The sequence below is a fragment of the Balaenoptera ricei genome, chromosome 1 (assembly GCF_028023285.1).
Source record: "Balaenoptera ricei isolate mBalRic1 chromosome 1, mBalRic1.hap2, whole genome shotgun sequence".
NCBI lineage: Eukaryota > Metazoa > Chordata > Mammalia > Artiodactyla > Balaenopteridae > Balaenoptera > Balaenoptera ricei.
The window spans coordinates 109,974,698-109,989,575 of NC_082639.1; the positions used below are offsets into that span (position 1 = coordinate 109,974,698).

The 14,878-nt window shown below is 52.7% G+C and overlaps 1 protein-coding gene across 1 annotated transcript; it reads right to left on the bottom strand.

The window, feature by feature from the left end:
• Positions 1-5,617: 5,617 nt before the first annotated feature.
• C2CD4D (C2 calcium dependent domain containing 4D) lies at positions 5,618-8,211 on the bottom strand. The gene is made up of 2 exons (XM_059901680.1): positions 7,834-8,211; positions 5,618-6,850 (listed from the first exon to the last, which is right to left on the bottom strand). Exon 2 carries the CDS (start codon positions 6,773-6,775, stop codon positions 5,729-5,731), a length of 1,047 nt encoding a protein of 348 aa, XP_059757663.1. The 5' UTR covers positions 6,776-6,850; positions 7,834-8,211; the 3' UTR covers positions 5,618-5,728.
• Between the last annotated feature and the right edge of the window lie 6,667 nt (positions 8,212-14,878).

Sequence of the window (14,878 nt, forward strand, 5' to 3'; positions counted from 1 at the left end):
GAGCAGGGCCCAGGGGAGGGCAGAGGGAGGAGGGAGGGAGCACCTGGCCCAGCATCAGGCAGGGGAAAGGAGTGGCTGGCAGAGCATCCTGGCATCAGGAGGGGACAAGGGGAGAGATGGGAGGAACGGAGTTTGGAGCCTTGAGGAGAAACAGGTTAGGTGATGGGAAGGGGGCTGGCATTTATCGATCACCTTCTGTGTGCTGGGCCCTTTGCCGGTCACTTTATGGAAATCCGTGATTTTCTCCAATCCTCCCAACATCCACCATGGGGCCAGCATGGCTGCTCCAGATAACTATGTGGTGCTTATAAGTTAAGTGATGCTCAAAGATAGTCATGAGTTGCCCAAGGGCTTGCACAGGACAATAAGTGGCTGAGCTGTGATTTGAACCCAGGTCTCTGTGACTTTAGAATCATGTGCTTTCCACTTGACCAAGACAGGTGACAGGAACAGGGGAGGTGGGGACGGGAGAGATGAAGACGGGATGGCTTATTCGGGGGATGGTGCCTCTTCTACAGGATGAGGTCAGACTCATCTCCATGGTTCTTGGGTTCCTTGAGGCCTCCGCTTGCTTAGCCTCTGCCCTTTGCTACCCTTCCCTAGAATTCCCTGGCTCCCTGATGCCTCCACATCCTCCTGGTCTGTTGCGGGCTGGGGGCAGGCCTGGAGGAGTGTGCTGAGGCAGAGGAGCAGTGGCACAGGAGAGGAGCCACGCTACACTGCACTAGTTGCGGCAAGGAGACCCTCCCACACTGGGCAGACCCACGCTGAGGAAGGGCTCTGTGGAGGGCTACAGGATACTGCTTCCGCGGGACCCGGATGCCACTAATCTCCTGCACAGCCTCGGCCCAGAGTTTGATTAGCTGGGCCTGGCTCTCCTGCTTACCCAACAGGCCGGCTGGCCAGAGGCCAGGCTGCAGTGGGGAGGCTCCCTGGCACCTCCTCCTGCTCTCACTCCCAGCTGGTAAACAGCAGAGCAGGAGCCAGCCACGCCTCAGCCTCGTGACTGCAGCCCACTCCCCCCAGCATGGTGCACGTGGCATCTGGCGTGGAGAGGGCAGGCAGCTGTCCCTTCCCTCACCTGCCCTCCCACCTCACCATCCTCCACTCGTGCCCCACCCTGGAACCTCACGCTCTGCTACCATCAACACCTCCGTTCCTGGGTAGCTCCCAGAGACTCCGGAGGGCTGCAGCTTACGGGACAAAGGTTAGAAGTAGAAAAGGACTTTCCAGCTCCCAGGATGGTTGACAAGGGTGCAGGGAGTGAGGAAGAGTGGAGTGGAAACTTTTGGGGACCTTCCTGTACCGAGAGTCTGGGGGCGTGTGTCTGTTCCTCTGAGACTCTGATTATCCCCGTGTCCTTTTGGTAAATGCATGGCCCACGCGTCTGTGTATACTTCTCTGCACAGAACAGGATGTTGGTCTGTTTTGGGGCTCAGGCCCTTGGGCAAGCTTGGAGTAAGAAGCAAAGCTCTCTAAAGCACCACCCAGGCCAGTGCCCAGCAGACAAGTAGAGCCGGCAAGAGGCAGAGGGGCAGGGTGCAGGGGGTGCTGGGGCAGTGTTGCTCTGCTGTCCCCTTCCCTGCCCACGATTGGCTTTGCTTCCTCTCAGTATCCTCTCTCTGTGTCTCTGCCTGCCAACCCCTCCATGCCTGTGGCTCTTCTGTTTTCTGTGCCTTGGTAGCTCATCCCTCTTTCTATTTTCTCCTCTCTAAGCCTCTCTTCCTCTGTGACTCTGGGTCCCTCAGGATCCTTCTTGACCTCCCAAGCATGGGCATGGAGTAGAGGCCGTGCAGAGCGCCTGGGGATGGGCACTTGGCCCTGGCATCGTGCCAGGCAGCCCTCCCCACCCCAGATATGGTAGGTCTGGCTGCCTCTCTCAGCCATGCCACTTCGTGCCACTGTGTAAGGTGGGGAGGAAGTGACTGGTGGTTGGGAAGACAGGGTCCTGGCCTCTAGGTCTAAGCTAGTCTCATGCTTCCCAGACATTCTCGTATCTCTACGCCTTCCTTACCCTAAGCATGGATGGCTGGTGTTCTTTCTCCGTGGGGCAAGTAGGTACCCTGATCATCCTTTTGGGAAGTCCCCCCCCTCATGCCTACACTTCCTCCCCCCTGCTCTAATCACAGCTGCTTTTCTGGAGGAATCAGTCCTTTCAGAGCAGGGCAGTGGTTATTTCCTCCCCAAATACATTCTCACATTCTTATGCAAGGAAGAGGCTGATAGGGATCAGAGAATCAATTCACCCACCACTTGCCCAAGTTCCCTTATCAGGGGAATCTGAACGCCAGGGGCAAGCAGCCTGGGGGCGTGGAGGGTGGTGGTGGGGGTGGCTTGGAACTGGGGAGCAGTCACCAACTTCTTCTTCCCTTCCTTTCCACCCCCTAGACCACAGAAACCACTTAAAGCTCGTGCAAGCCTGCCCCTCCTGGGAGGGCCTGGGGTGTAAAGGTGGAAAGTTTGTGGGGCCTGGGCAGCCTGCATGCCATATACCACCTCAGCTCCATCCTTCGAGGGCCACCTGCTCTGGGAGGCCTGATCCAGTGATTTAGGAACACCTTCCTTTGTGTCCTTCCTACGAGGTCTATGCCTGGGGAGACCTCAACCCACTGGAGTGACTCAGGGAGGGGGCACAGTCCCCTCAGCCATTAAAAAAAGGACATCTCCGGCTCTATAAACATCTGTAGATCTCACAGTCACCACCCCTCCCCTTTCCTGTTACAAAGGCCACTGTGGGTGGAGGGCCCAGTGGGAGTTTGACCTCAGCTCCTGGCCCTGAACTTTCCATGTGACCCTGCCTGTAGCACTCATCTGTCAATTAACATTTGTGGTCATTTAGACTTGGACGTAGCAAGGAGGGTTGAAAAGCAGGAGCTCTGATTTTTGGAGCCGAAAGACGGGTAAGAATGTAGCCTACTATTAGTCCTCAATTACCACATTGTTAAAAAGGGGACAGTAATATCTGTCCAGACTTGTGTCTGTGAACACGCTTTGAGGCCAGAGCAGTCTGCACACAGGAGGGGTTCTTACGACCTTATTTGCCCCAGGGCGTGCTTCTGTGGCTTTAGTTTAGCCTGGAAGTTCCTCCAGGGACATTGTGGTCCCCATGGTGGGGGGTGGGGGGGGTGGGGAGGGGGAGGGTCACAGCTGTGGATACTGAGTGAACTGCTCCTGACTGGAGTGGACTTGAATTATCACCTTGTGGGCCTCCTCTGAATGGCAGGTGAGGTAGGAGGTCTGGATGGAGCCACAGTCCTAAAACTTCCCTGCAGTCAGGGCTGACCCTCAGGCAAGTTTACTTAACCTCTCTGATCTATCTTCTCAGTAAAATGGTAACAGTACCCGCCTTACTGAGTGGTTGCAATGATTAACTGGCATAACAATAAAGTACAGGACCTACTGGTACAAAGTACTGTGGTTAAAAAGCGATGTTTCTGTCCCTCCCTCCCTCTTTCCATTCTTACAATCTTCCTTTCTTCTCTTTGTCTGACTCCCTTCCTAATCTTTCTCCTGCTTTATTTTTCTCTAGAACATATTACCAGGTAACATTTCTACATTTTACTTATTCATTTTGTAAATTGTCTGATCCCCGTGTCTGTTTTGATCACTGCTGTATCCAATTCCCAGAACCTCCTGGCCTTCCCTAAGTATTTGTTGAAGCACTGCATGAATGAAGGGTAAATGGCCTCTACTTCTCTTTCCAGCTACTTTCAAATGGGCATCAAATCCAGTTACTCACCAAAGGTTGTTAGGGGAGGATTTGGGACTGAAGTAGGACAGTACTAGGGATAGAGCTGGACCTATGGGTGGACTTCACAGGCTGAAAAGATTGGAGAGCTATCATCCTGGAGAAGGAAGTGATCTGACTGGGAGGTGGCAGCTGGCATTTAGGGATATTATAGTGAGGTGATTAAGAACCCAGATTCTGGGGGCTTCCCTGGTGGCACAGTGGTTGAGAATCTGCCTGCTAATGCAGGGGACACGGGTTCGAGCCCTGGTCTGGGAAGATCCCACATGCCGCGGAGCAACTAGGCCCGTGAGCCACAGCTACTGAGCCTGCGCGTCTGGAGCCTGTGCTCTGCAACAAGAGAGGCCACGACAGTGAAGAGGCCCGCGCATGGCGATGAAGAGTGGCCCCCACTTGCCGCAACTAGAGAAAGCCCTCACACAGAAACGAAGACCCAACACAGCCAAAAAAAAATAAATATGAAAATAAATAAATAAATAAAAGATGACTATTAAAAAAAAAAAGGAACCCAGATTCTAAGGCCAGACTCTCTGGGTTTGAATCCTAGTTCTACCCCTCACTGGATGAGTAAAACCCAAGGTCACACTGGATAAAAATATTAGCAATAGTACTTAACCCTCAATGGGGTTGTTGGCAAGTTGTTGGAACAGTTCCGTGCGTGGGGATTATCTTGGCGTAGCTGTTAGCACTTAATATTATTTGATCAATGCTACCACCTAGTGGACATCTGGAGCAAGATTTCCCTGGCCTAGGGGGTTGAGGGTGGGGTGGGGAGGGACCTAATCAGGGGAGGGAGAAGGAACCGAGGGGTGCTCTGAATGCAAGTGTGTGTGTTTGTGTGTGTGTGTGATGCTAGCATTACACATGCTGAGGTTTATCTAGATCCAGCAGGCTTGGCCCTGCTTAGGGCCACCGGGCAAAATGCGAAAGGGGGAGGGAGAAAGAAGTTGGATTGGCACAGCACCTCCCTTCCTCCCTCCCTCTCCCCCTCCCTTCTTTCCTCCTCCAAGCCTGGCCTGAGCCAAGAGGAACCAGCTCCAGGGAAGGTGGGGAAGAGAGAAGAAGGTCACTGCTGACGTCAGGGACATTCAGGTAGGAGGTAAACACAATGTGACCTACATTTATCCATTTTCCACATTCTGCCCCTACTCACTGGGGTAGCCTTTTCAGGGCACCCCTGAGAACAGCTCTCACAGTCCAGTGGGACCCCCTCCTTCCCCAGGACCTCAATCCCTGGGACATTCTATCTTGGTCTCTCATTACCCAGGCACTGTTCTAGCTCCTGGCTCCAGCTTTACCCCCAAGGGTGGCACAGGTGTGGAAGGGACAGGCAAGAGAGAGGAAACCTAAAGGCATAGTGTGCTAGTCTTACAGCCACTGACTCACTCCCAAGACACGGAAATTTCATCTCTCTTCAGAACAGATTGGGGGGGGGGGTGTAGATGGGTGGGGTAGTGCTGCTTTCCCCTGTGCAGCCCCAAGGAACCCCCAGCGGAAGGTGGCTTATGCTGGTTTCAGTCACAGAGATTTTTTCTGGAGTGACTCAGTGATTGGAGGGCCCCCTGAAGGGGTAGGGACCTTGTTGAACAGGGAACCTGGGACCTACTCAGGCCAGACCTACTGAACTAGTGTCAGGGTCTCTCAGGAATGGAGCCCAGGATTCTTTCTGCATGTTTATCAAGCTCATCCAGGATTTCTGATGTCTGGTTATTGTGATGCTCATTCAAGTTTGAGAACCACTGCTTAAGGTCTGCTCCAAATCAGACAACTGAATGAGCTTCCTCCATCCCGTGTACGGCCAGGGCAGAGGGAGGAGGGTAGGCTGCAGATCTGAGAGCGTAGGGTGCCAACAAGTGGGAGAGATACCGCTAGAGACAAACAGATATTTTATTAGCAAAAATAAATACATGCCGGGCAGATGGAAAGAATGAGGACTGCAGACCCGGTGGAGTCCTCCTGAGGAAGAGACAGTCTCTCAGGCTACAGGCTGAGATGGGCAGGCGCCAGGGAGGCTCCGGGACCTGGCCCATCACGCATGGGGGGCAGCAGGACAATCAGGGGCGTCTCACACTCCCCCAGCAGCACGTCCCTGCGGAAGCCTGCTCCCCTGTCCAGCACCTTGGCCCTCAGACTGTGGGCGGCCAGGTCTGGCGGGCCGAGCCCGTCGAAGAAAAAGTCCTCATTGAAGATGGGGTTGGCGCTGCATTTGACCACGCGGCTCCGCTGGCCCCGCGCCCGGGCGCGCGGCCGCAGCCTCAGCACCACGCAGCAGCCGCCGCCGCCGCTCCCGGGGGCGGCCGGCGACCCGGGCAGCCCCTCGGCGCTCACCAGGCGCAGCCGCAGCCGCCCGGGCCAGGCCTGGTACTCGGCGGAGAGCCGCAGCTGACCGCCCAGGGGCTCGAGGCGCAGCACGCTCTCCTTGGCCGGCCGCAGCTGGCGGCACAAGAAGTCGAGGTGGAAGAGCGGCGGCCTGGGCGGCGCCGCTCGGCGCGGCGCGTACGGGCTGGTGTCGGCCGAGCCCGCCTCCTCCGGGGACAGCGAGCGCGGCCTGGGCGGCCGGGGCCGGTCGGGGCCTGGCCGCGGCGAGCCAAAGGGCGACGAGTCGGGCGACGAGGCCGCGTCGCTGTCGGGGGCCCGGCAGAGGCGCAGGTCCGGGGAGGAGACGTGCAGCCTGCACTGCGCGGGGGGCAGCCCCCCGGCGGGGGCGGGCGGCGGCGAGTGGAACAGAGACTCGCGCCGGCGCGTGTGCGGACTCTCGGGCAGGAAGGCCCAGCCTTCGCGGCCCGCCAGGTGCGGCAGCCAACAGGCCGCGGGGAGGCGGCGCCCGCTGAGGGGCTCGGCGCCGCCTGGATCGGGGAGCCGAGGCGGGATGAAGAACTGCGGAATGCGATCGGGGGTGAGGACGTTGGGGCAGGCGCGAGCCAGCGGGCACGGGGTGCGGCGCTTAGGAAACAGGCCGGAGGGCGCCCACCGGGGCCTGGGCTCCGCGGCCCCCACCTGGTAGCCAGCTTTCTCCACGAGCCACATGCGGTGGGGTGGGGGTCTGAAAGGCCGAGTTCCACGAGGCCGAGACGGTCCAAACCCAGCGTCTCAGGTGGAGGCCTGCACAAAGAAAGAAGGAAAGCCCAAGGTGGGTGATGCTGCAAACGGACACCGGGTGGTCTGCCGCCGTGCCCTTCTTTACGGGCCCACGGGGTGCACAAGCCCCTGTTTGAGCGGGGTCGGGGGAGGATGGGGAGGGACAAAGGGCTTCACAGTCTGGGGGTCCGGGGAGAAATAGAGGGAGCCCAGGGCTAGACAGTCACATTTTCGGATCAGGCCTCGGACATCCGAGTACGCAGGCTCTCCCATTGCTCCCGCTGGTACTGAAGATGTACGCCCACTTCAGAGTTAGAAGGCCTAACACACCCACTAGAAGCCTAGACTCCTATTAGGAGAATAGAGTAACACCCTCATTAACAAAAGGTCTGTAGCCGCAGACACCGACCCGGGTTCGGAACCCCCGCTCATATACACTCTCCCCCTGAAGAGACACCGCGGCCCTTGGAGGGTTCACCCCCTTCTCCCATGCCCATTCCAGAAGACTAAGGCTCTCCTCCAATGTCTGATCTGGCGCCCCTTGGGACTACCCCCCTTTCCGCAGCACCCCATCCCCGCAGGCTGCACTCCCCGGCGGCACCGCAAGCTTCTCCAGGCTGAGCCATCCTTCGGCCCTAGCCCCGCCTGCCTCCTCTTGCTCCTCCCTCGCCTTCCCGAGTCGTTCCAGGCCAGAAGCAGACTCGCTGCACACTTGGCTGCTGCTGCCCTGCGAGCACCTAGGGCCGGTTCAAGGAGACGCACATCTCGGGAGCACAGAATCCCACCCCTCCTAAAGCCCTGACTGTTCCGCTCCCTGCGTCCCAGCCCTACAGCATCCCGAGTTCTGCAGCGCGGGCCCAGCCGTTGGGCCGCCCCTCCCACTCTCCACTCCCTTTCTCCCTAGGAAACCAGTGAGCACAAAGGCAGCATTGATCCTCTGCCACCCCCTGAGCTGACTCCGGGAGGCCCCGCCGCCAGCGCGCCCTTACCGCAACCCCTCGCCGCACCTCAGGGAGCGCGATGTTCCGACTTTCTGCCTGGGAGTCTGAGCCCACGGCAGCAGGCTCGGTCAGGCGCCCAGAGTGCAGGCCTCACCGGTGGGCCGGCGACGTTCAGAGCCCGGAGGCGAGCAGCTTCCTCTCCAGCCTGCTACCCCAGCCCAGTCCTGGGAGGAGCTGGCAGGGGCCTCCGTTGCCTACGTACGACCTCTTTTCCTGGGTAAACACAGCTCTGTCTTTGCGGCCATCAGCCCGTCCTTCTTAACTCCTTCTTTCAGGTTGCTAGCAGCAAGCCAGCCCTGTGCCCTGGGGCCTTCTCTGCTGGGCCCTGGCTGCTTGGGAGTTGGGGAGGGCTGCAGTGAAAAGGGAGACAGCCATTAGTGGGCAGTGGCCTCCATCCCTTAATGCTACACTGGCCCCACCCAGCCCTCCTAGGTGAAAGCCACAGCCACTGCCACACAAGTGGTAACTTCTGCAAAGCCCTCCTTGCTGGAATCCTGCCTTGGCCCCCATTGTTCAGTTTTGGAGACATCCCAATTGCTCCCAGACAGAGTTATCTGTAGTGACTGGTTCTCTCAGTTACACTGGATCAGGGAAAAGGGACCAAGCTCGAAATTTCTGGACATAGAGACACTGAGGACAGAGCTGTTTCCATCAGTGAGTCAAAGTCAGGCTGTGCCCACCCGCCCCCCATCCTTGTCAGAAGTGTGTTAAACTGCAAACATGGAGGATGTCTCCCCCTTCCTTCCCCTCCTTGAAGGCAGATCCTAGGAAACACAGACCACCACTGACAAGATGAGACCATCAGCTGTACTCCAGGCACACTCACTATCCTTCATTCACTCCTTAGGATGTTTGCATAAGCTATTTCCTCTTCTAGGACCACTTCCCCTTCACCCTTCAGATCTGGAGGCCCTCACTGACACGCTCCCATTGAAATTAGGGGGTTCTCTTGTCTACTTTCGCAGCATCCCATACTTTTCCTTTATGGTACTGTTCACAGTTCTGTTTTGTTTTTGTTTGTTTCTGTGATTTATTTCTGTGATTATTTAATGTCCTCCTCCCTTAGCAGACTGTAAGCATCACAAAGACAGTGCTTAGAACAAGGCAGGTGCTCAATCAGGATTGTTGAATGGGTGAATGGTATTAAGCAGAATTGTGTCTGAATTAGTTCATTTATCCCTTCATTGTGCTAAGTGCTGGGGAGACATAGAATGGGGAAGCAGACAGGCAATAATGACAGCAACAAGACAAATTGTGAAATTCAGGAAACAAGATGATTATTTTGACATCTGATACTTGAGGGTTTTGGGGGAGCAAATGTTTCTTTTATGGAGATCCCTGGTGGCACCCAGACCCTCCAGTCCTGTGGCTGCTGACTCAGCTCAGCCCTGGTGTCATTTCTGGGGAGGGTGGTCTGTGTGGAGTGCTGCAACCAAGAACTCACAGCTGTGGCATCAGTCAGGTGGGTTGGGGATCTGAGCTCTGGGACTTAACTAGCTGTGTGACCTCTGGCCTGTAACTTAATCTCTCTGGGGTTCACCTTTCCCATCTGAAAAATGGAGAGAAAATACCTAACTCTCAGAGTTGGCATGAAGATTAAATAAGATCACAAGTGCGCATCAGTTAGGCTGACTTCTGCTAAAAGTACATGAAAAGAGAAACCCCACTTCAATCTGACTTGACAATAAGGACATTTTTGTCTTCTATGATAAGCAGTCCAGAGGAAGGGTAGGATTTAAGGAAGTTTGATTCTGTGGCTTCATTCATTCATTCATCCATAGTTATTGACTACCTACTATGTGCCAGGCACTGTATACTGCACTCTGGGGATATAGCAGTGAGAAAACAGAGAAATCTTCTGGCTAGATGGAGTTTATACTTTAGTGGGGGAAGAATGACCACAGACAAAAATAACTGGGTAAAAAATACAGTTTATTAGATGGAAATCACTGTTGGGGAGAAAATTAAATTAGGGGAGGATCATAGAGGGTGTCAGGAGAGCATGCAATTTTAAATAGTGTGGTCAAAGATGGCCACCTTGAGAATGTAACATTTCAGTAGTGATATGAAAGAAGGAGGAAGGATATCTGAGGGAAAAGCATTCTAGGCAGAAGCAATGGAAATGCAAAGGCCCTGAGGCAGAAGTGTGCCTGGAGTGTTCAAGGAGGCAAAGAGGCCGGTGTAGCTGGAGCAGAAGGAGTGATGGGGAAGTGAGGTCAGAGAGAGCAGGGCCAGACTCTGTGGGGGCTTGTAGCATTTGTAACAATTTTAGCTTCCCCTTGTGGTGAGCTGAGGAGTGATATGACTTGACTTATGCATTAAAAGGGTTGCTCTGGTGGCTGCGTTGAGAATAGAATAAAAGGGGTAAGGCCATAAGTAGGGAACTCAGACAGGAGAATATTGAAATAATCTTGGCACAAGATGATTGGGGCATGGATCTGTGTTGTGGTAGTCAGTTTCTGGATATATTCTGTAGATAGAGTCAGTAGGATTTCCCGATGGATCCATCCCCATTTAAGAGAAAGAATTATCCAAGGTTTTTGGCCTAAACAACTGGAAGAATGGAGTTGCCATTTACTGAGAGGGGGAAATATCAGGAGCTCAGTTTTAGATCTATTAAACGAGATGTCTGTTAGACATCTAAATGGAGATGTTGAGTAAGCAGTTGGATATACGAATCCGGACCTCAGAGGAGAGGCCCAGACTGGAAGTATAAATGTGGGCACCAAGAGAAATGTAGATGGAATTTAAAGTCACAAGATTTGATGAACTGAAGGTAGAAAAGAGAAAGGATCCAAAGACCGAGTACTGAGTGCCCAACAGTTAGAGTGGGAGAGGAGGAGGAACCAGCTGTGCCAGATGCTGTGGGAAGGTCCAATAAAATAAGGACTGAGAGTTGACCGTTGGATTTAGCACTGCAGAGTCATTAGTGACTTTGACAAGACCAGTTTCAATGGAGTGGTGAAGGCAAAAGCCTGATTGGAGTGGGCTTGAGAAAGAATAGAAGGAAGAGAGCAAAGACAACTCTCTGGAAGAGTTTGCTAAAAGAGTAGGGAGAAGTGGGGCAGTGGCCAGAGAGGGAGTAGAATCAAGAGAAAAAATGTTAAATGACAGAAATATGGTATGTTTGCTGATGGGGAAAATCAAATAGGAAAGGAAAACTGATAATGCAGAAGAGAGAAAGGAGAATATTTGGAGCAATATTGCCAAGTAGACTAGAAGAAATAGGTGTCACGCATAAGAAATAGAGCTAAGGATGGTCCCCTGCCTGCTGTGTGAACAGTTCACCCACAGCTACTGGAGGGGAAGTAGAATAAATTGGTAGAGGTAGTAGGTGGAGAGATGTGGTAGTGGGAGCTTGCTCTTTCTGAATGCTTCTAATTTCTCAGTGAAACAGGAAGCAAGGTCTTTAACTGAGAGTGATGATGGGGGAGGAGGTGGTGCTAGGCGTTTGAGTAGAGAGGACCAGGAATGAAACAGTCACCTAGGAAAGCAGGAGAGTGAATGATCTAGGAAACTGCAGGATGACTGCAGGGCAGTATTATGGGCCCACTTTAGGATAGCGATCTAGACTTTAAAGTGAGACCGGACAGCAAGGTTGTGTGGGTTTTCTCCAGCTGTGTTCAGCTGTGCAGTGTGCTGGGGGAAAACGGGCAGAGATTTGGATTTAGCCAGGATTATGCTCAGTCTTTGACAGTTCATTTTCCTCCTTTCTCTTGCCTTCCATTTCCTTCTCTTGGTGGATATTAAATTAAGGATGCACATAAGGGTGTACAGCAGTGGGATTGAAAACTGACTGCAGATAATCCACAACCTGGCTGTATTAGTTGGGGTCTGGTGAGGAAAACAGCAGTTGCTAGATGGTTCAACAGAGGGAGTTTAACACAGGGAATTTGTTACCAAGGTGGTGGAAGAACAAAAAAGGCAAATAGGAAGGTGAAGGCTGTCTAGCAGGATCTGTAACCATGGAGACACAGCCACTACTTGAGTTGCCTCCCAAAACAGAGAAGGGGAGAAATACCCTTACATCTCTTTATTTCCCACCTTCCAGTCTGCCACCAGAGCCTTCCAAAGCCAGATGACAAAGGAGACTGGGAAATGTAGATTGTAAGCACTAGCCCTCTGCAGTCTAAGGCAGAGTAGGGGAAGGGTGGGGATCTGAGAGCAATCAAGCAAATGACTGACACACTGGGTAGCCAAACAATAAGACATCAGACCAGGAACTTGGAGATCACCTCATCTACTCTTTCATTTTTATAGAGCAGGAAACAGACCCAAAAAGAAATGATGGCCAAACAGTAGCAGAGTTGAGACTAGAACCCAGATCTTCTATCTTAAAGAGCACTGTTCTTTCTTGTACCCCAGGGGTCTTCATAATTGAGCAGAGCTTCTCCCTTGAATGAGGACCCGGGATGTGGCCTCCTCACCTCTTCCAGCACCATTGCTGCCACTCAAGAACTATGTAGGTGGGCTTCCCTGGTGGCACAGTGGTTTAAGAATCTGCCTGCCAATGCAGGGGACACGGGTTTGAGCCCTGGTCTGGGAAGATCCCACATGCTGTGGAGCAACTAAGCTCGTGCGCCACAACTACTGAGCCTGTGCTCTAGAGCCCGCAAGCCACAACTACTGAGCCCGCATGCTACAACTACTGAAGCCCGTGCGCCTAGAGCCCATGCTCCCAAACAAGAGAAGCCACCGCAATGAGAAGCCTGCACACTGCAACGAAGACCCAATGCAGCCAAAAATAAATAAATAAAATTTACTTTAAAAAAAAGAAAAAGAGAAAGAACTATGTAGGTGACCCAGGGCCTTGACCTCCTTTTCCTCTCATTGTAGAGGGACACTTAGAGGACTGGGCAGTACCGAGTGCTTTCCTGGGTTCAAGCCAGATGAAGAGACACAGAGGGGACAGACCTTTCCTCCAGGGTCGGCAGACAACTGCTACAAGACTCCCTGGGCTTTTCGGCTAAATTGTCCTGTGTCCTTGAGCGGTGGCCTCAGGCAGCATGACTTGGCCACCAATGCTCACTGCAGGTGCTGGCAGGTGATAGGGTTGGTGATATACTGTGTCTTGCAGCTCTGGCTCCTCACCTAGGACCCGTGATAAATGACCTAACTCTGCGGTCTTAGTTTCAGGAAGACCTTAGGGGCCCCTTCTTTAAGAGCTGGTATGAACTATTGATGTCCCTTGCCTTCTGGAACTGGTTGGTCTTACAATTGCCTTATTCACTCTTTGGTTTCTCTTGGCACTTGATTCAGACATTTGGAGAACACATATCCTTCAAGCAGAATAAGCTGATTCAAGCAGAATAAGCTGTCACATTTGCCTGGATGGCCTGTTGGATTCTACCCCATCTACCTATGTAGTAGCTGTATTCCAGATGAATGCACTACACATGGAATTGGTTTTTAAAGTGTGAAGGCAGAAACTCCCCTTGTTTCTGCCTAGAAAGCTGCAATACTTGGCCTCCTGGGAGAAGAGAGGCATCTGTCAGAGCCCTCGACACTAGAGAAGTATTCCAGCAGCTGATGACCTCATTCCCCTTACCAAGATCCCTGCCTGCCCACTTGGCCTTCTCCAGTCAAGGCTGACACTCCCAGCCTGGCTGTGGGGCCTTGACTGAGAGCCTCCTACCTCTGTAGATTTCCAGCTTTTGCCTGTTTCTGTTAGAAGCTGGCCCCAGTAGAGAAGTGACAGTGTGCATCCAACCTCTGAAATCCTCAACACATGACTTCCAAAGTCATCCTGGGTGTTGACATCCAGTTTCCAGACGAGAGAAGAGGGAAGCAAGCTGTACTTGAGTTTCCAAGTACCACTGTTTTGGTTTCCTTCCTTTTTTTGACTGCATAGGAAGGATAGAACATATTTCCCTTCTTCTCTTGGAAGTGTTTAAATGAAGATTAGGTCCTTTTTGACCATGAATAAAGGACAATATGTTTTTGGTATGCACTGATTTAGACTCTGGGCTTAATAGGTTATCAAAGGCAACTGTGAAAGCACAGGAGAAAGAGTTTTTCTGTGAGTATATGGGGGAGGGCATAGTTGGCTGCCACAAGATTTCTGGCTATGGGCTCTAGTAAGTCTCCCATTTTTGGAGGGCACTGGATCAAGTGCCTTCAAATCCATGTCAACCAATCTTTTGCTCGTTATTCAAGACTGATGGCTTAGGAAGTGTGTGGTCTAGTTACTAGAAAGAGAACCTGATCCACCCACCTCTCCACCACTGCTGAATTTGTGTCCAACTCTCTGACTCTGTTCCATGCCACAAAAACTGCCTTCTCTCTGACCCCCTGAATCCCCAGCCCTAGTCCCAGGTCCTGGAATCTTAGCTGAGGCCTGAACTTGAATTCTTCACTTGTTAGGATGAGGGTTTGGACACAGACCCATCCCTCCTCTGCCTATCCTCCTTTCAAACTGAGGCAGTGGCTGCTAGCTACTTACCAAACCTATTTCTCTTTCTTCTGCAACATATAGTTAGATCATATTTTCCAGCCAACCTCCCTTGCAGTTTGGTGGGGTCTTGTGACTGAGGAAACACTTTGAGGTTTGGCCCCCTAAACCTCCCTTGTTATTCTCTCTTCTGGCAACTGGATGTCAACACCCAGGATGACTTTGGAAATCATGTGTTGAATCATGCTTGTCAGTCAGGTTCCTGAATGACTGCTAGACACCAAAAACTGGACTTTGTGTGAGTGAAAAGTACAGTCTATTTAAGATACAGGTTAGATTATGGAGACATAAAGGTTTATCTGTTTCAGCATTTGGCATTACCATACCTAATAATAAAATCCTTTATGACATGTCTCTTGGAGCTCTCACTCTTTGGTAAAACTCCTCTAACCTTTGACCTCTTCCTGGACATCCCCTCCACCTACTGGCCTTGATGGAATCCTGCCTATCCCTGTGGAAGCTGCTCAGTTTCCCAGCCCTCTCCTCTGCAGGCCCAGAGGAGGTACAGGCTTCTCCTGGGTGGCCATTGCCTCCTCCAGTCCATTGTTCTTCCCCCTCACATCAAACCTTTCCTCCTTAGAAATGTGCACCAGCCATATT